The 19,612-nt window shown below is 39.9% G+C and overlaps 1 protein-coding gene across 1 annotated transcript; it reads left to right on the forward strand.

Annotated features, from left to right (window-relative positions):
- The first annotated feature begins 2,690 nt into the window (after positions 1 to 2,690).
- Positions 2,691 to 16,769, forward strand: LOC144933497 (glia maturation factor gamma-like). Its single transcript, XM_078858310.1, has 7 exons — positions 2,691 to 2,840; positions 5,541 to 5,637; positions 7,561 to 7,610; positions 9,076 to 9,125; positions 9,961 to 10,043; positions 10,659 to 10,732; positions 13,477 to 16,769. The coding sequence occupies exons 1-7, from the start codon at positions 2,838 to 2,840 to the stop codon at positions 13,546 to 13,548; spliced, it is 429 nt and encodes a 142-aa protein (XP_078714436.1). The 5' UTR covers positions 2,691 to 2,837; the 3' UTR covers positions 13,549 to 16,769.
- Positions 16,770 to 19,612: the final 2,843 nt, after the last annotated feature.

Raw genomic sequence — 19,612 nt, forward strand, 5'->3', positions numbered from 1 at the left:
GAAGTTGAAATGGAAAAGCATGCATATTTTATTCGTGTGAATTGATGGATTTTCCATACAAAACACATGGTCTCCTGTGCCCATTGCATAAATCTATCACGTAACTTGAATGTTAGTCTACTGCCAGGGACCTTCTAGTAGATGCCAGACAAAACCCTGTTCCATATTTCATTTTCAGTTTGGCAGGGAATGTCTTAGCATCCAAAAAAATCGGCCAATATTAACCCAACCATAGTTTTGAGGCGAGTGCAACTCGATCAAACAATAACCAAGATCCAGAGGCGTCAAATTAGCCTATTGTTTTTATACTTGGTTCTTTCGGTAAAGCCACGTAGAAGGGAAATACTAAAATAATAAAAATAACACATAATAAAAAATGATGTTTAATTTTATATATTTTATTATAAAAATAAAACATAAGAAAAAGTTATGTTTTTATTTTATTATTTCCCTTCTACGTGGCTTTACCGAAAGAACCAAGAATATGAATCCGTGCAGTCACGAACGCTTTAAATCGAAGCCTCTTGTTTGTTTATGACTTCATAATTCGCGTTTGTCTGTGAAGTGAAACACGCTTCTTTCTGCAAAATCATTATTCTTATTAAGATCGTGCGTGTTTACTTCGGAAAGGCTCCATGACTCTTTTTTTAGGGCTTCTCTCGCAGTGTGGCAATTTCTTTGGCGAATAGCAATTCATGCTGCGCGTATTAAAAAAGTTAACGTTTGAGATATTATGTTTGTGATCAATGATGTTTGTCCATTCTGGCTATACATGTCTGTCGGAAACCTGATTCGTAATTGTTGTGCGATTTTAGCCTTTTTTATTTAAACCAAAAAAAACCACTATTATCTGTAAACCGTGACTCAGTATTCGTGATCGATAAAAAAAAACCCCTCCTAATATCCACACCCACTCCTTATTATCCGCGATTTCCCACCGTTGTTTGCGGATAAGTGGAGTCGTTCTTAACGTTACGGATAATTAGTATGATCTGTGATGGCCATCCCCCACCCACATCGCCGCGCGGATAAGAGGAGTCCGTTCCACTCCCACAGCAAGTGAATCAACCCACGATGTGCGCTTGGTTACGTACGGTGCGAAAGAAGTTCTAAAGTTCTAGATTTGAAGTTTTCGTGACTGCAAGGGTCCATACTCTTTGGTTTTTTCGGTAAAGTCACGTAGGTAAAAACGTCGTGATTTATTTTATTTTTTATTTTATTTTTTACCGACGTGACTTTACCGAAAAGACCAAAGAGTAAGTTATCCAGTCACAATACAAGCCATTCAACCCATTGCGCAATCGCTTGACATCCCGTGATCTTTGAAACTTGTGGTTTTACGCCCTCTGTTATATTTCTGCTCTTGTTATTATAATTATGGGGGATTTTCTCGAAATGTTGCAGATTTGAGAACCCTTAATAAGGGCCAAGTCCACAACAATAGTGAAGAGTTTCCGCTTCCAGGAGGCGTTATTATGGTGGTGTGGGGAGCGGTGGCGCAGTGGTTAGCGCGCTGTTGGACAGCACCGGTGACGATTGTCTGCATCGATCCTGGGGCTCCCATAAGTCGACTCAACTTCAAATGAAGTCGCTGGTGCGATATGTAAACATCATTGCTTCGGAGATAAAGGCGGGTCCGGCTACCCACCCCATCGTGTGCTGTGCCGGCCTTCGTAGGTGCTCGCGAACAGCACTTGCCGCAATAGTCTGTCACAGGCTATACGGGGGAGCTTTGGTGCAGGGGAGGAGGAGACGTGATGGTGGTGGGAGGGAGGAGGAGGAGGAGACGTCATGATGATGGTGGTGGTGGTGAAGGGGAGGAGGAGGAGATGTGATGGTGGTGGAGGGGAGGAGGAGACGTGATGGTGGTGGGAGGAGATCTGATGTTGGTGGAAGGGAGGAGACGTGATGGTGGTGGAAGGGTGGAGATGTTGATGGAAGGGATGAGGAGAGGTGATGGTGGTGGAAGGGTGGATATGTTGATGGAAGGGATAAGGAGACGTGATGGTGGTGGAAGGGAGGAGATGTTGATGGAAGGGATGAGGAGACGTGATGGTGGTGGAAGGGAGAAGATGTGATGGTGGTGGAAGGGTGGAGATGTTGGTGGAAGGGATGAGGAGACGTGATGGTGGTGGAAGGGAGAAGATGTGATGGTGGTGGAAGGGTGGAGATGTTGGTGGAAGGGATGAGGAGACGTGATGGTGGTGGAAGGGAGAAGATGTGATGGTGGTGGAAGGGTGGAGATGTTGGTGGAAGGGATCAGGAGACGTGATGGTGGTGGAAGGGAGAAGATGTGATGGTGGTGGAAGGGTGGAGATGTTGGTGGAAGGGATGAGGAGATGTGATGGTGGTGGAAGGGTGGAGATGTTGGTGGAAGGGATGAGGAGATGTGATGGTGGTGGAAGGGTGGAGATGTTGGTGGAAGGGATGAGGAGAGGTGATGGTGGTGGAAGGGAGGAGATGTGATGGTGGTGGAAGGGAGGATGAGACGTGATGGTGGTGAAAGGGAGATGTGATGGTGTTGGAACGGAGGAGGAGATATGATGGTGGTAGAAGGGAGGAGGAGGAGACGTGACGGTAGTGGTGGAGGGAAGAATGAGATGTGATGATGGTGGTGGTGGAGGGGAGGAGGAGGAAACGTCATGATGATGATGGTGGTGGAGGGGAGGAGGAAGCTGAAGGCGGGGGGAGTCGGGGATCCGGCTGCGTGCAGGAGCAGCTGCTGCTGCTGACAGACGACTTAGAGCGGCAGGAGGAGGAGGGCTTTTCGTGCCGTGCAGCAGCAGCAGCAGCTCAACCATCGCTCTTCTTCCAAGGGACGCGTCTTCCACGACGACATGGTGAGAGATGTACGCTACAAGTCTTCAATTAACATGGTCTGCAAGTTTGTTCTGGGCTTAACGTTGTTTAAGTGAATACATTTAATCGGATACCGTATTCTCCGGATTGTAAGACGCACCGGTGTTTTAAAGCAAAAGTCGTGGATGCAGAACAGTTTTGTTTCACTTTACTTCCAGCGGGCAAGGGTTTTGTTGGTTGGGGGTGTGCAATCTCACTTTCCCGAGTCTTGTGTAAATCGGAGAATAAAGTCCATTGTTTCACCACCGCTATTTGTGAGTTGTGCGGGTTACGTGAAGAAGCTCTGTCGGGGGTGTGGGGGAAGCTTTTTGAAGGAGTGCCCTGGCAGCTGTTTTGGAGGCATGGCACGAGGCGCGTTATTGGGGTTTCTAATTTGGCGTGTCACGCTGCCTGGTGAGAGCCGTGGGACAATAGAGATAAATGTAATATTTATAGATGTACTGGGAAATAGGAGAGTACAGTATAACTGGAATTCCTCTTATCCGCGTGTATATTGGGGTGCTATTGGCAGATCGTTATCCGCTCCTAGACATGAAATTAGCTCAGTGCGGTTAGGATTCATTTTCTAATTAACCTGCAAAAAAATTGCGGACGCTACGATGGATTTAACACGATGGGTAACACTTTGGCCTTTTATCCAGGAAATATTGAGCCTTCAGGCTTTTTCATGAGGTTCCTCCTCTACTGGGTTGTTTGGCCAATTGACAAATTATTGTTTTGGTTTTTGGAGGACGCTGCAGTACAGTACTTGAAGAAAACCCACACATAAGAAGGGATAACGGATATCCACACAGATTGTTCACGAACCCATTTGTTGTACTACCAACTGATGGATAATTATAAACGAATGGTATATTTGCTGGCGTTTCAGGGTAAGAGGATCTGAATGGCCACATTTCTATTCTCATAGAGGAGTTCAATGGATTAAAAGCTTCAACATGTCAAATCAAGTGGGTCCTATCTGTCAGTTTTCAGAATATCAGTAACTGTGTCAGCTCGGTGGGAATAAAAGAACATCGGGTAGACTTGCGTGAGATATGCCAAAGGTGCATACGATGCGCCTTCTTAAATCTTAACGCTGCGATGAACACTGGTCTGTTCATTCACCACTGCATGGTGCAACCCCACGAGAAAGTGTGTTGCAAATTTTTAATGAGCGTTTAGTTTTCCATAAGCCTTTGCACATTTCTTGATTAACGGAGCCACCGCTTGAGAGCATAAATGTCCATGCCAGGTTTTTCAAAGGGCACATTGTAAGTACTGTAGAGTCAAAGTTCAATTGCTTGATTTTTAGCCTAGTTAAAGACTTGTGAAACATCTAACTTTTTACAGTGTAATACAACATATGTTTCACTTCGTTTTTGTTATGTCATGATCAGCCATGGTCGATATGCCTCCCCAAGTCACCATCATCTCTCATAACACTGTTATTTAACAATCTGCGAGCTCCAAATGTGCTATATACATCGAGTTTTATATTGTTGAGGCATCCTTAAAAAGGTTTAGTATTTTCACTTTTCACATTTTCAATGATTGGAAACTGAGCAGGGTTAAGCATGGATAGTGCTTGGATGGGTGACCACGATTGCTCAAACAGGTTGTCGTAGGGCTTCTGGAGCTTTTGGTGGGCAGCAGAGAGCAGTGCAGCAAATCAACTTGTGGGACTCTACTCCTTTGTTTCCAGTATAGTAAAGTATGACCACATAACCCCCATGACCCACACGGCATGTGCAGGTCCTCATCCTGTAGTGGATTAACAAAGGGCTGTACATGTATCTTTAGACGCTTTAATACAGTGCTTCATTGTGGCATATTGGCATCCCCCATTGCCGCTCAGCATTAGTGTCAAGTCGATCAATAGAGAAGTGTTTGCCCGTCTCAGATTGACCTTTTGTTCCTTGCAAATAAAAAAAAGTACAGTGTTCTTGGCTCCAACAGAATATAAACACGCCGTTCTTTTCATAGCCTGAATGGGATAAAATGAATTGGAAAATAAATAAATAAGCGTCAAAAAATTGCTGAACGCATGCAGTCACCCCTCGGCAGAATACAACATCTGAATCTCTCTTATATTTGGTAACGCAAGCAGTTTTTTTTATAGCCACAAAATTAAGTGGAGATTTTAAAAGGTTGCAGGTAAGTCGGTGAGTTGTGGAAAGTGTTCAACTGTTCTCCAGTGTCGTTCGCCAACTTTTCGTTCGATTCATAAGCAACAAGAAATATACCGCCCAAAATTTGCTGTGCTGTTTAAATCACTAACTGGTTAAATTATGGATCTAAAATTAGTTTATAAGGCAAGTGATCAACATGCACTGACCACCTAGGTAAACCATGGTAATTGAATCCCAATGACCCACACGGCATGTGTGGAGGTCCCTCATCCAGCAGTGGATTGATAAAGGGCTGGTCATATACACGTTACTGTATCATTATTATCGTAAAAGATTATATACATATTTTGTCTACTCTTATTCGTGGGATTGCTGTCTGTAAAAGATTAGAACGGTATTGTTTAACTCTTGGTCTTAATAGTGTGCCACGTTTCCAACCTTTAAACTGGACAGCACATTGCAGTTAGCTATATAAGGTGTATGCATTGAAACGTTTATGAAAAGAGGTGACAATGAAACGGCAATAAAACGTCACATGTATGTATGCCTGTGGGTGACATTGCTTTGAAGACGGAGTCCCTGGTGGTGTGCGAGGTTGACCAAGGCTTGAAAGACAAGTTGAAGAAATTTCGCTTCCGCAAAGAGACCACCAATGCGGCCATCATAAGTGAGCCAACACTCATCTGTGCACTGATAATATACGTGCACTGTATACACACTAGTTCTGCATTTTCCACAGTTAAACATTTGCCTTTAAATATTACCAAAGACAAGGTTAATGCAGATTTGGTTTTACTTTAATATATTTTTTTATAAACATACCAAACAATCTTTGGTGTTATAAATCCGATTTTTCTGCCTTCATCCAGGTGTCGAGATGGTCTTTTTTAAACATTTGTTAGTGCAATTAAATGAGAATAATATTTCTTAAATCAGCCTACGTGTTAAACATTTTTTTTTTAATACATTTCTGGAAGAAACCACACCAAAAGATGTTCTACTGTAGATATTGTTTTTTTTATTAATGTGGCAGTTTATTTTTCTTTAATCATACATTGAAACTGGCAAATGGCAACTAAATAATCAATGCCAATTCATAGAAATGTTAAGTTTCTTCAGTTTTTTTTTTATATATAAACAGGCAAAATAGTTATTGGAAATATGTAAACGTAAAAAAGTAGCTCTGACTATTATGTTACACAGGAATATGTATTTAAATATTAACCACAGTTATCAGGTATTCCATGCAATGATTGTGGCACACCTTTGATATATATAGGGTTTCAATCTAACAGTGGACTAATACCCTACATTATTTTATGAGCACCATCATCGGTTAAAGTAAGATTGTGCCATTTACATTGATTGTATTCAAGTCACGCAACTGATAGGGGTGAGGTTTTACGTCATTTTGAACGTTAAATCTATGCCAGCATAACATATCCCAGAGACCAAAACATGTTTCTTTAGATAACATCCATTGGTCTGTAATCGCACGATAAACGGTGCAAAACATGTCTGCAAAGGAAGTGCATTTGGCCCACTCATGTTGAAGCTTTTTTTTTACGAATCTCAAATACAAAATACTCTTAACTCTCAATACTCTGGAGCACTGATAAAGTTCGACCGTTGACCCATGGTCGTTGATGTTAACTATTGCTACTTAAGCAGAAGGAATAACATGTGCAGGATGCTCCTATGTTGGTGACTGGATCAATATTTTACAGCCAGAATGCCTTGAGTTATTGCAGTTCATATACTATAGATAATACGTTTTGCATGCCGTGTACAAACACACACGTATCTTATTTAAAACCCATTTTTATGTTAGGAATGTTTGCCAGTGTGGAGTAATGCTTACCTTACCTTATTGTATGTGGTAGTCGTTACCGGGTGGAAATAACGTTATCATTGTGGGTTAAAGTAAGTCTTATGCAAATGTACAAAACACCTTATCTTGTCGAGCATTTGCTTCCCTTGAGCGTGTGTAAATGCAAACTCGCCACAAGGCTACGGTGCCACTGAGTAATGTCCCAATTTTTGTGATATGTTCCACTCATAAAACAATGCTCCATCATAAATACATTTTATTGCCCTTGGGACGATCATGTAAATCATTGGATATCTATTCACATGTGTGCAATCATGTGATTAGACCATGCACAGTGCACAGCTGTTGTGTATGGACAGAGAGTAATCAGCGAGGAGCATTATTTCCAGGGGTATTTTGGGGAATTAATACGCTGCGTTTCTGACCAAAACAGCTATGAATGGCCGCCACCTCTTTTGTGAAGCAACATATGTTAAGAAATATGTTGCTTAACCCGTATTGCGTGTCTCCTTCAGTGAATTATTCATTTGCATGCTTACAATATCTAATTTAAAAGGCACAGACAATATAGCACTGTAGTGGTGAATTCATGCTCTTACATATTTAAAGGTTATGTTTTTTACATGAGTAAAAGGACATTGGCGAACATTGTCGATTGTTTGTTTCCTACTGAGAAGGAATGGTTTGTTTTCCACGTTTTATTCGATGTTTTATTGCATGTGTCTACTGGTTTGCTTAAACAAAGAGCCTGTTTTACAGTGAAGATTGACAAGGACCGCCAAGTGGTGGTGATGGAGGAAGAGTATGAGGTACAATGTTCATATTTAGTAATTACAATGTTATATTTATTGATTAAAATGTTTCACCTGGAAACTCGCTTGAGCTGGAACGTATAATTTGCAAGCGTGTCGGTCCAATTAGTCTTTAGTATCTATCACATGTGCCATAGTTTGTATTAATTATAAAAACAAACACTTAATTAAAAAAAATACTATCTGTAAAAAAAGCTAAATGTCATAATTGAACATTTTACCACAAGAATTTTGAAAATTACTAGTAATGCCAAATTATAATTACATGTCACAGCAAATCATCGCTGGCTTTAGTGTTTATCAGTGAATGTAAGGCCTATAACTGCTGTATAAACATAATGTTGTTTACATTAGTATTTTGTATATATGCGTTTGCAGGGAATATTGCATATACAATTTCCAGGTCATGTTTTATAGCCCAGGTTACATCAGTCGATCCTCAGCCACAGCTGACATTATTGGCGAGTGATATCTGAAACAGAGGCCGCCTCCTCCCTTCGCCGACATGGTGTGGGATGGCCTTAATTCAGAAGTGGATTTATACAGGGCTGTACAGTACATATATTATCATAATTAATTAGATTAGCACACAGTTCACTTGATTGTAGGCTGTACATTTTAATTTCAAGGGTTGTATAAAAACTGTTTCTTAAATTATCCTCTTTTTATGCTAATTCAGCATTGAAAAATCTAACTCTTTGCTTTTGGTTTGTAGAAATGTTGAACAATTACAATAAAACTCTGTAACCTGCTGCCACTCAATAGCCAAATGCTAAATAGATCAAATCTTGTGTTGTGTTTGACTTTTGAGGCATACTATTTTAGTATTGTTTACTTCCGACTTGTTACATTTCAAGCAATTAGAGAAAAGCATTAGTGACTATTCAAAATGAAGGTTAACCTATTCTTTGGTTCTTTCGGTAAAGTCACATAGATAGAAAAATAAAAATAAAGTGAATAAAAATAATAAAAATTAAAAACTAAAACCACGACGTTTGGATCGCAACACCAACGGCCGTGAGGAAAAGGGGGTTCGCCTCTAAAGGCAAACTGTTTATAAAGGTTTAAAATGGGCGTAGCCCAAGTGTCAGCAGCATGGGCGGGGCAGCTAATGTTTTTTATTTTATTTATTTTATTCACTTTCTTTATATTATTTTTCTATCTACGTGACTTTACCGAAATAACCAAAGAATATTAATTCCTGCAGTCACGAAAGTTTTAAGTCAGAAGGTAAAACTACCTATATGTCAGGTTTGGCAGATGTTTAAACAAAAAAAAACCATTCTGTTTAGGTAAATACTTTGAATACTTAATTCTTGTAAATATACTTGGGTGAAAATTATTAATCCCCAGAATTTCCAGCTGAGAGGCTATTTGTAGAATACTGGATTAAATAGACGTGTGTATTCTGCAAGACATTCATGGTTTATTAACGTTTTGTCTGTGCAACTGGAACTATCAGGACATATCTCCGGAGGACCTCAAGGAAGAGTTGCCAGAAAGGCAGCCCAGATATCCTTGAAAACAGCAGTCTGTGGAATCTCACATGAGGCTAACTGTAATTCTGATCACTCGACTTGGCTGTGATAGCCGATGAGTCAGTGCATGCGCAGCAGCCAGCTGGACGTGATGTGGAGCTTCACATTGAAAACAACAAGCAAGCTTAGAGACTGGTTCCTGTATTGCGAAAATAAGATCACTCTGTCACTCCTTTCAAAACCGCGGATAACTTCACCTGTTGCATGGGCCATACTGTTCAGACTTCAGAGATTAATGTTAACATTTAAAGACAGTTACGTAATTAATATATAAATACAACAAGGTATCAATGTGTGTCTAAAAAGCTTCCATTGGTCTAACTGGTCAGCCAGTATAACTTCATGGCTAAGTCATCAGTGTGATGGTTAATATTATTCGCAGCATATCTCTTGTTGATGGAGAGTAAGGCCTATTATTTGCCCCTGTTACACATCGTATTTATATCTCTAGATCGGGAAAGGGTTAATGACTTTGAGTAGATACGCTTGAACCTGACAATCTTATTTCGCAAACCAACATGACCTCATATCAATAAATTATTGTCATCGATATTTTCCAACTTAAGCAATGCACTCTCGTTTCTTTTCCTTATACTTTCAAGAAGATAAGTTGTCATCTCCAATATCTTTTCTTTGAGATGAAATTATACTTTTTTCTACGTGATTGTTAAGTTATGTGTTACCTTCAGTTGACATGGTTGACACTGGCATACGTGCTGTAAAGAGATGTCCCCCCCCCATTTTATTTTATCGACATTAAAGAAGTGTGATATATCAGATGCTGTTGTAGGTCCTTGACTGCATTTCACATTCATCCTGTACAGCTACAAATACCACCACACGGATGGACGGATATCCTACCCACTGTGTTTCATTTTCTGCAGTCCCCTGGGTAAGTGACTGCACTTGTGCACATGCATTAGTCTGCACGGTATCACTGCAATCCATACAGCATTTACTGTCGCCTTGGATTGATTGAATGACCTTACCATTCAACTATGACATCTATACAAACTGTTGCTTACTAGCCATACAAAATAAGAAGTGTGCACGTCACTGTGATCATAGTGGTGTTCGTTTCTAGTCATTTTATCAAATTGTACTTTCGAGATGTATCACATATATTCACGTACCGTGCTGCAGTCAATTATTCTGTCCCAATGAAATGGTGATTATAACGAAGTTAACATCAGGATCTCTATTGCGTACAGCGATATGTTCAGGAGTTAAATGCCAATGTCGAGGTGTGATAGCCAGGAGAGGTCTTCAGAAGAGAGTTCGTGTAATTTTGCTGCTCTTCGATTGAAGTAGCGCAGGTGACAGTGGTTTAGTCTATGGTCCATAGTTGGGGTGGCATAGCCACAGCCACACTACGGTTTGTCTTTAATTTTCCATGAATGAAGGCAAAACATCAGGTTGTTGTGGTTGATATAAAACACACGCGTGTGGATGTCTGGGATGCCCTTAGTTGTCGGACGAAAACTCCCTGTGCGTGTCGTTGTTTTAGGCTGCAAGCCCGAGCAGCAGATGATGTACGCTGGCAGCAAGAACACGCTGGTACAAACAGCAGAGCTCACCAAGGTATGCAACAGGGATACACAGTGCATTGACAATGCATTGTGCAGTATCTCCCATTTTATTTTAGATTTCCTAAGGGCGAGGGATGGGGGTGTGGGTCACAACTGGTAAAGGTACCGTCATCACTATCCCTTTTGTTCATGGCTTTTTTTATTCAACAAGAGGGGCTTGTGCCCCCTACCGGGTCAATTTGGTAATTGTAGCCGACCTCGCCCGTGAGTGCACACTCACTCCCGTGTGTGTGTGTGGTGTGTGTACGTGCGAATACGGACCAACCTCGCCACAGAATTGCCTCTCCAATCTCGTGATGTCACTTTCTTCTACCATTCTTACTAGCTCATAGCGTGGCCACAGGAAGCAACGGGATTGTCATCGTTAGTTTTAATGGGCCAATATAAAACCCGTGAGACAGGTTTGGTTTTGTAAAAAAAAAAAATCTTATTATAAAAATGAACAGTGGCATGTTGTGTCATGCCACGCTGCAGCATGTTGATGGTTAAAATCGCATCGGTCGACGACAAGCAGTCTACTTGTTTTCGGGCTGCAGTCTTGCCTAACAAGAGGCTCCGTCTCTCTTTCATCCAGCATTCAGTTGTGATGACTGCTCGAGAAAGAAATGCAGTCCTATCTGCACGCGTTATCCCGCATGCTATACAGTGATGTTACACCGCCAACTGCTCTTATACTCAGGATCATTCAGGGAAGACTTTGAACCCAAAGCTGACCGGCATTTTTGGTCACGTTCGGCAGCTTGCGTAATGCATCCCGTGCAATGCTGTGCAATGCTGAGCAATGGCTTGCCAACATGAATGTGTGTGAGTACAAGCAAAATGGAAATCTGGTTGCGTTCGCATGCTTCAGCATTTGCATCAGCAATCCGTTTTTTTAACAGTGCTTATTGTCACTGTCTATGCATTTGTTCAACAGCTAGTGCTTATTTGTTTTTCCTTTTTTTAACCTACATTACTTGACCGAAAAAAACAAAGAGTATAGTGTTCATCTGTCATTTCTTAGATTATTCTGTGGCCATACAAGCCAGTGTTCCAAACTGATAAGTACGGTTTCTTAGAAACGTATGATGGTAGCACTGTTTTGTGTATACACGTTGAACGGTTTGAAATATTAAATTATTTTGCAGTAAAGTGGATTCCTGTTAAAACCAAATGCTTGTTTATGTGATACCTAATAATTTCATGACACATATGAGCGCGTTTACATTTCTGGCAAATGTTTCCGTCAGAAAAAATACTTTCAATGCACAGATTATATTATCATATCCAATATTAAATAACTATAATCATATTGACAAAAGCTGCAGCGATCTTGAACAGCATGTAAGAGACACATTCAAGACATTCACACCGGGGATGTTAGTGAATACATAGGACTAACATATCTCAAAATGATTTGTGTATCCCACTCTATGGCAGACAGCTGGAAATTTATAGAAAACTCGTACAATAAAATATTCAGTCCCGTGTGTGTGTATATATAGTTGTATTGACCGAACTCAATGTATGGTCATATTTTAATTCTTTAATGGATGATACCTTCATGAACACCCTACATATGTTTATATTGCACTGCAATCACTGAATCAATTGTAATATATTATATCTTTTTACTTCTTGTTAATAATTGTATTTTAGGTTTTACCCCCCCCCATTCCCTATGACCTCCTGCTCCTTGGAAAAATTATCGGAATAACTAACTTTCACCGTGTCGTTAATGATGTTACAGCAATTTATGTGGTCGGCCATTGATTAATTCATACTTAATGTGATGTTACTGGGTCAGTCCACTTATAGTGTGACATTTTCTCGTAACATGCTTAAAAACCATTTGCAGGCGGAATAAACATTCCTGCATTAATGTTGCAAGAACATTCGGTGTATTATGTGTGTGGAACAGAGCAGAGGTGTGGACTCGAGTCATGTGACTTGGACTCGAGTCAGACTCGAGTCATGAATTTGATGACTTGCGACTCGACTTGGACTTGCATAACAATGACTTTGTCCCACCTATGAGATGTGGACTCGAGTCATGTGACTTGGACTCGAGTCAGACTCGAGTCATGAATTTGATGACTTGCGACTCGACTTGGACTTGCATAACAATGACTTTGTCCCACCTCTGGAACAGAGTATAAAGATGCATTGCTCAATAAAGAAATATAAATGCCATATTCAGATGTGGAAATGGGCATAATTAGACTATAAAGCAACCCTGATGAGATTTGGTGATACCACTTGATTAAATTCTGAATCACTATAGTATTATAGAACATTCATCTTTATACTTGTTATTTAAAACAAAAATCCTGTATAAAGGTCAGCACAGGTGCATGCATGTTACATACAGAAAAGTCAGGAATTGTCATCAAGGTGTACTCGACATCCATTGCAGGACTGTGCAATTTTGTAAAACATTCCAAAGCAACATCTGCGAGGTATTATTTTGAGGTGGAAATGTGTATGTGTAGCCCCTTTTGCCAATCCACTGCTGTATAAGGGCCCCCCCAAAGCCATGTGGGAGTTTAATTTACAATATATGTATTTGTTTTATTTTGTTGTTTAAATCGTAGGCCTGTAGTCAATGATGCCCCCACCATGATTTGGCTTGTATATACTTGGTAGAAATGTCTGTCTCGTGTAAACCAACTGCCTCACTTGTACTGTCCTCGATGTTCTGTCTCGTTACATGCCTATTAGTTGCAGATGTATTGCCTCACTCACTCTCCCCATCAGGTGTTTGAGATCCGCAGTGTGGAGGAGCTCACAGAAGAGTGGCTTCAAGACAAACTCAAGTTTTTCCGCTAAAACACGGATGAGGTACTATGATGAGGGTTGCCACCTGTCCTTGTTTTCCCAGGATTATCCTCTTTTTAACGTAGTTGTCCTGTGCAATCTCGAAGTGTTCCTGGAACATTAAAAGTCCCAGTTATTATCAATTGAATAATAATAATACACCGCTCAAGATAATGCATTGACATCTAGTTCTCTCTTCTGGCATAATGATATATTCTTCTTCCTCTCATGATATGCCCTTGGTTTTTCATAGCTCAGAGGTGGCGACCATAACTAACAACCCATGTGGGATCAAGAGTGGTACAATGAGAAATCCCTCAGTATACCCTTCCAGTTTTGCCTATTAAAAAAAAACGCCCATTGTTTTTTTTTATATTAAACCCTTTCAATATCTACAACACGTGCTTATTTATAAACAGTTTTCAATAAGAACGTGATTGCTTTGATAGCCACATCCTCGGAAAGTAGGTTCCTGGAAGTGTTGTAAACATTCTGATTCGGGGTAAATGGACGTGATTGTCACCTTTTCAGAAAATATAGCAGTGCAATGAAGGCTGTATATTAAATGCACTTCCGACTGACATGATTTAAGAAATGCCTGTTTACTTCATGGTATGTACACAGATACATTTTTACAAAATTTCGTGATAAATGGAGATCCTTAGACGTTTGTTTTACAGTTAATGAAAGGTGACATCAGGGAACACCATGGGAGCTAACATAGCCTATAGCCATACACGTTAACGGTAGCATAAGCGGTATTTTATGCAAACATAATTACAGTCGTATGCCAATGTAGTACTCGTTGTATCGCTATGCATGAGTAAACCTTTGAAAGTGCAGTTGTGAATGTTTGGTAACTGCAATACAGCATGGTATTTTTTTTATCAACATGTTTTCTACCTCAAATGATAAGCCAACATTCTCAAATTCAGCCTTACTTGACACACTCGTCTCATACCAATGGCTTTCAGAAGCAAGTCCTCCAGGCGACCAGCATTGTAATGAAAACATTGCAATGAGAGATCAATGTGAGAGCCTTTCATAGATTTTTTGAAATGTACGGAATGAGGAAGAGATTTGGAAGTATTTTTAAGTGATACTTTTACTGAGCAGTATCCCTGCCGGTTATACAAGAGCGTTTGTTTTCCTTACATGAGAGGGAAAATGTCTGCCATATATTAAATACAATATTGTCAAAGATTTTTTTTTTTTAAGTTGAAAAGCTATAATAATGCTTTATATTCTCTCTTGTAACACTCTTGGGAAATAGGGTTTAAAGTTTTGTTCTGTGTTACAATACAAAGCACTGTTTTACTGCTTTGTATTGTATTTCTGACAATGATATTGTTAGTTTATTATTTATTTTTGAATGCTGTGCTTTGGTATGTTTCGAAATGACTTTTACATTTTTTGACATCAATTGTGTTTTTAAAATAGATCTAAAGTGTTGTTCTGTATTACTGTTATATAATACAGTACAACATTACATTACTTTCATAATTTGTTTACGGTACTTACCATGCAAAGGTGTCTAAACATTTCCCCACAATATATGTCATGCACTGTTACAATGCTGTGTCTGCGAGCTTCATGTAATAAGTGTAATTTCTGCACAATTTTCGGATTTAAAAAATTATATTGTATAGCATGCCAAAATTTGGCAAACTTAAATGAATAATTTCTAAGACTTGCATTGTAAAAAGCAGCTAGGCAGTGTGTGGTGTCAACTTTTACATAAACCACTGCCCAGCAGCAGAAAATAAAGTAACTTTACTTATCAGGGACACCATTCCTTTGTGACAATTTACCCACCGATTTGTGATCAGTTCTCATGTCTCCTAAATGGTTATTTTGCCAGTTGTGTCATGACTGCATGTGTGAAAGACCTTTGCCCATGCTAAAATGCTATTTTGTACACCCATTGGAAGGATTCTGGCCTTAAGGTTGAGCTCAATAATGGGTTTGTGAAACCTATAAAAAATAATACATTGAAATAGGATGGTGACTACCATTGATAATATCAGCTGTGGCCATGCACTTATCGCATAGCATAATGGTGATGCCACCTCCAGGCCATTGCACTTTTAATTTTGAAATGCAGTTGTCAAAGAAGGGTATAGCGATATACGAGATGAAAGTTATTGATGTGTACAGTGTTGCTGTTAATTATCACTTGCCATAGTTAAACTTACTGGGAAATGTTTCGATATGGCAAGTTTGGTCAGGTCGTTACATGAATACTGCAGGGAACAAGTCCGTTGTTGCTAAATGTAAAGTGTTTTATAGGCCAAGTGGAGGGTATTAACTCAATGTGTGTATGACCCTTTTTTCTGCTGTTGCTGCTGCTGAAAATACATTTTTTTGTACTTATGCTTAAAACCTGATTAATTTTTAACAAGGCCCCTAGCAAAATTATTTACTGCATTAAGCAGTTAATCATACTTTTGACGCTTTGTTTAGTTTACACATGCATATGTCCTTAAAGTTTAATTGAATTCTCATCTCATTTGTTTTCATCTTATACAATTACGTGTAAGGGTCATGATCCTGAAATATTTCCTTATTTTTTAAAGAACGTTTTAAAATAATAGTTTTTTTTTTAAATGGCATAGCTTACATAAAAATGTACAATATATAATAATTAAGTGGTCACCGTTTTAGTGTGCTTTTACAAAAAATGTCTAAAGCATGATTACACAAATACATTGCATAAAGGGTGATATCGTGTTTGTGCTTTATTGCGCTGATGGATGGGAAGGCACTGTTTCCCATGTTTATAGTGGGTGTGCAGTCGATGCTTTTCTCAGCCAGGTGTGGTTAATCGGGTTAAACTAAATTCAAGCGCGCGCAACATTCTCGTTATTAGCAGGATCAGTCATTCATTATAAGAAAACAAGAAAACACGTAGCGGACTGTGCTCAATGAAGGACATAAGTGGGACTAGATTCCCAAGACTCCAGTGCCCTCGTGTGAAGAGCTGATATATACTCAATGCTGGGGTTGACTATCAAATGTGACATTTATTTACAAGTTGTTTACTTTGCCTTGGAGGTAAGCACTGTTTTACTGCTTTGTATAGTATTTCTGATCATTACATTATTATTGGTTATTTTTAGAATTGTGTGGTATGTTTTAAAAGGACATGTTAATTTTTTTACATCATATTCCTCCACATTGTGTGATAAAACCTGTCAAAATTACGAGCAATAAAACAGTTTTGTCTTTCGAGACCATTTAGTCACCATTATGTCTATCAATGAAGCTGGACTCAACGTGAAATCAATACAGCGTAAAGATGAGTCCCTTGTAAATGAGATATGACATTCAATAAATGATTTCAGCTGCATAGAGTTAGTGAGATGTAGCGAAAGCACAAGACGTTGAATGTCTGATTTATTTAGCAGTCACACATGTATCAGTCATGTAGTATTTGTAAATAGGCATAGCTTCTCACCTCAGCTGTTTGATTGCCAGAATAAACTGTTGGGCTGGACTTCAATTGCCCTATAACAGCTGCCCACTACTTTGGAATGGGACTCAACAGGGGCACAGCATCTGTTGTTTGCAGGCTCTACTGCATCGATCAGTGGGCACCCAAGTTGGTCTGGGTAAATAAAACAACGATGCATTAATTCGTGCAGTGTTGAGTAATGTAGCGTCTGAAAAAAATAGCTGACCAGTGTGATTACTTAGCACCACTACGGTCACATACATGACATCTTAACCAGTTTCTACATTTCAAATGTTTAAATATCCGTTATCTTTTAAATAATCTAACATAATTAGCTTGTTGCATTCTTTATATGATGTGCTAGAAATATAGTTCATACTTGCATATACCACGTGTTAGTATTTTTACAACCGTACAGGCCAAGTAGATTCTGTACAATGTAGTAAATTTAGTTTTGCAATAAATTGTGTTGCAATTATTTTAACGGGCGTTGTGTATGTCACAATGTAAACTGCATCAGTGATAGCGAATGTTTTCATGGAGAAATTTGAAGCAGATGCCATCCAGACATCCACCCTACGTCCTTCCTTGTGGAAGAGATACATAGATGACACTTTCGTCATTTGGCCACATGGCCTGCCAGCATTGAACCAATTTCTCAAACACATCAATTACATGCACCCATCCATCAAATTAACCATGGAAGTGGAGAAGGATGGTAAGCTACCATTCCTGGATGTTTTCTTTGAGAAGAGACCTGATGGCTCGTTGGGACACTGTCTACAGGAAATCCACCCACACAGAATCCTATCTGAAACCTGATTCCCACCACCATCCGGCCCAGGAGAATTCCCTCATCAAAACATTACACCATTGGGCCCACTGCATTTCTGACCAACACCACCTAGCCAGTGAACTGGAACACGTACACCAGACCCTCAAGATGAATGGGTACTCGGACCGCATTATTCGCAAAGCTATTTCTCCAACCATGGAGAAACAATCCCCTGAGAAGCCAATCAAAACCATCACTTTACCATACATAGCTGGTGTTACCAAAAATATTTCCAAAATCTTAAACAAACACAAGATCCAGGTCCGATTCAATACAGTACACAAAATCCGTGATCTAATCCCATCTGTGAAGGATGTCATTCTTGACGTGCAATATCCTGGAGTCGACAAACTAAGTTGCACCTGTGGTGGCTGTTACATTGGGGAAACGAAATGACATGTCTCCGACCGTGTTCGCGAACACAAGGCAGATCTGAAACATGGCAGAACCAATACTCTGCAAACCTTCGGGCTACTATCAAAGGTTTGTTCATGAAGCCATCCAGATATATAAACATAGACTTAACTTCAACCGAGAAGATGGATACAAATTGAGCAATCATTGGAAGGATGTTATTAACCAGGTAAAGCCCTAACTGTTGTGGTTGTTTCCATCATACCTGCTGGTTACTAGTCTATTTTTCCGAGTCACTTTCCGCCCGTGTCCCCAGCTTTCCACTTCTAGCCCCGCTTACTTCCCCCCCCAGCTTCACTTCTCCCCCTAGCGCTCACGCAGCCAACCTCCTTCCCCTACCCCACACACACCCCTCTCTCTCCCCCCTTGCTCCTCCCCCTTTCTTACCTATATAACCTCTTGCCACGGCAGCTCTCTCGCCCACTTCAGCATTTGCTTCTTGCTGTGGTGTTCCCACCTGATGAGGATTGCTTGTGTTGCGATCGATACGTCGTGATCTGTTTTATTTTATATCTTTTTATTTCTACCTACGTGACTTTACCGAAAGAACCAAAGAGTATGGATTCCTGCTGTAATGAAAGCTTCAAATCAAGATTTTTTACGTTTGAGGAAATACACATGAAAGTAGTTTTCATACAAATAAAGCACAGTTTATGAACATACACACGACAATAATTGGCTTCACTATTAGTTTTGTTCGTAGCAGGGGTCCTCATTGTCTTGCTGTTGACATTTCAAGTTTTGTTTAAAGCTCCTTTCCATTTGATCAGTTAGCTGACTGTGTTGAGCACGAACCAGAACCCCAAACAAAGCAATCCAATTGATCATGAGCACGTGATTACTCTAACAGCTGAGCATATAACATACCCCGTGATATATTTTTTAAACGCTTACATTTGTATTCGTATAGAAAATGCATAAGAAATGCTGTTGAAAATAAACATTGTTTACGTGACAAACATTTCAAAATGTATGCTGAATATACAAAAAAAACATAGTTTTTGTTTATGTAATACTGTATAACAATGTTTTACGTAAGAGATGGATGGCTGGGTAGGTCAGAAGTCAGAGGGCTGAGCTGGCACTGCTGAGAGCTGGGGTTTGAAGCTGGGTTTCAGCCATCCGGGTTCTATATTGTAGTGAATTGATGGTCACCAGTAATTGCACAAATAAAATTATAATGTAAAATGTGGTTCTGCACTTGATTTGTATATTTCCCAACTGAGAATCAAAAACGTATATAAATGTGAATGTCACGTGACGACAATTACTCTGCAGCAAGGTGGGTGGGAAAGTGCTGCTTCTGCCCCCAAGTGTGGCTTAGAAAGGCCACTTGAGTGTTCTCCTTCTCTGGTCTATTGTCTAACATGGGG

The sequence above is a fragment of the Lampetra fluviatilis genome, chromosome 7, assembly GCF_964198595.1.
Source record: "Lampetra fluviatilis chromosome 7, kcLamFluv1.1, whole genome shotgun sequence".
In the NCBI taxonomy this organism is placed as follows: domain Eukaryota; kingdom Metazoa; phylum Chordata; class Hyperoartia; order Petromyzontiformes; family Petromyzontidae; genus Lampetra; species Lampetra fluviatilis.

Excerpts from the sequence above, each read along its gene's own strand:
- LOC144933497 (XM_078858310.1), top strand. Across the intron at positions 10,044-10,658 it reads CATTTTCTGCAGTCCCCTGG|GCTGCAAGCCCGAGCAGCAG; the intron begins GTAAGTGACTGC and ends TCGTTGTTTTAG. Across the intron at positions 10,733-13,476 it reads AAACAGCAGAGCTCACCAAG|GTGTTTGAGATCCGCAGTGT; the intron begins GTATGCAACAGG and ends TCTCCCCATCAG.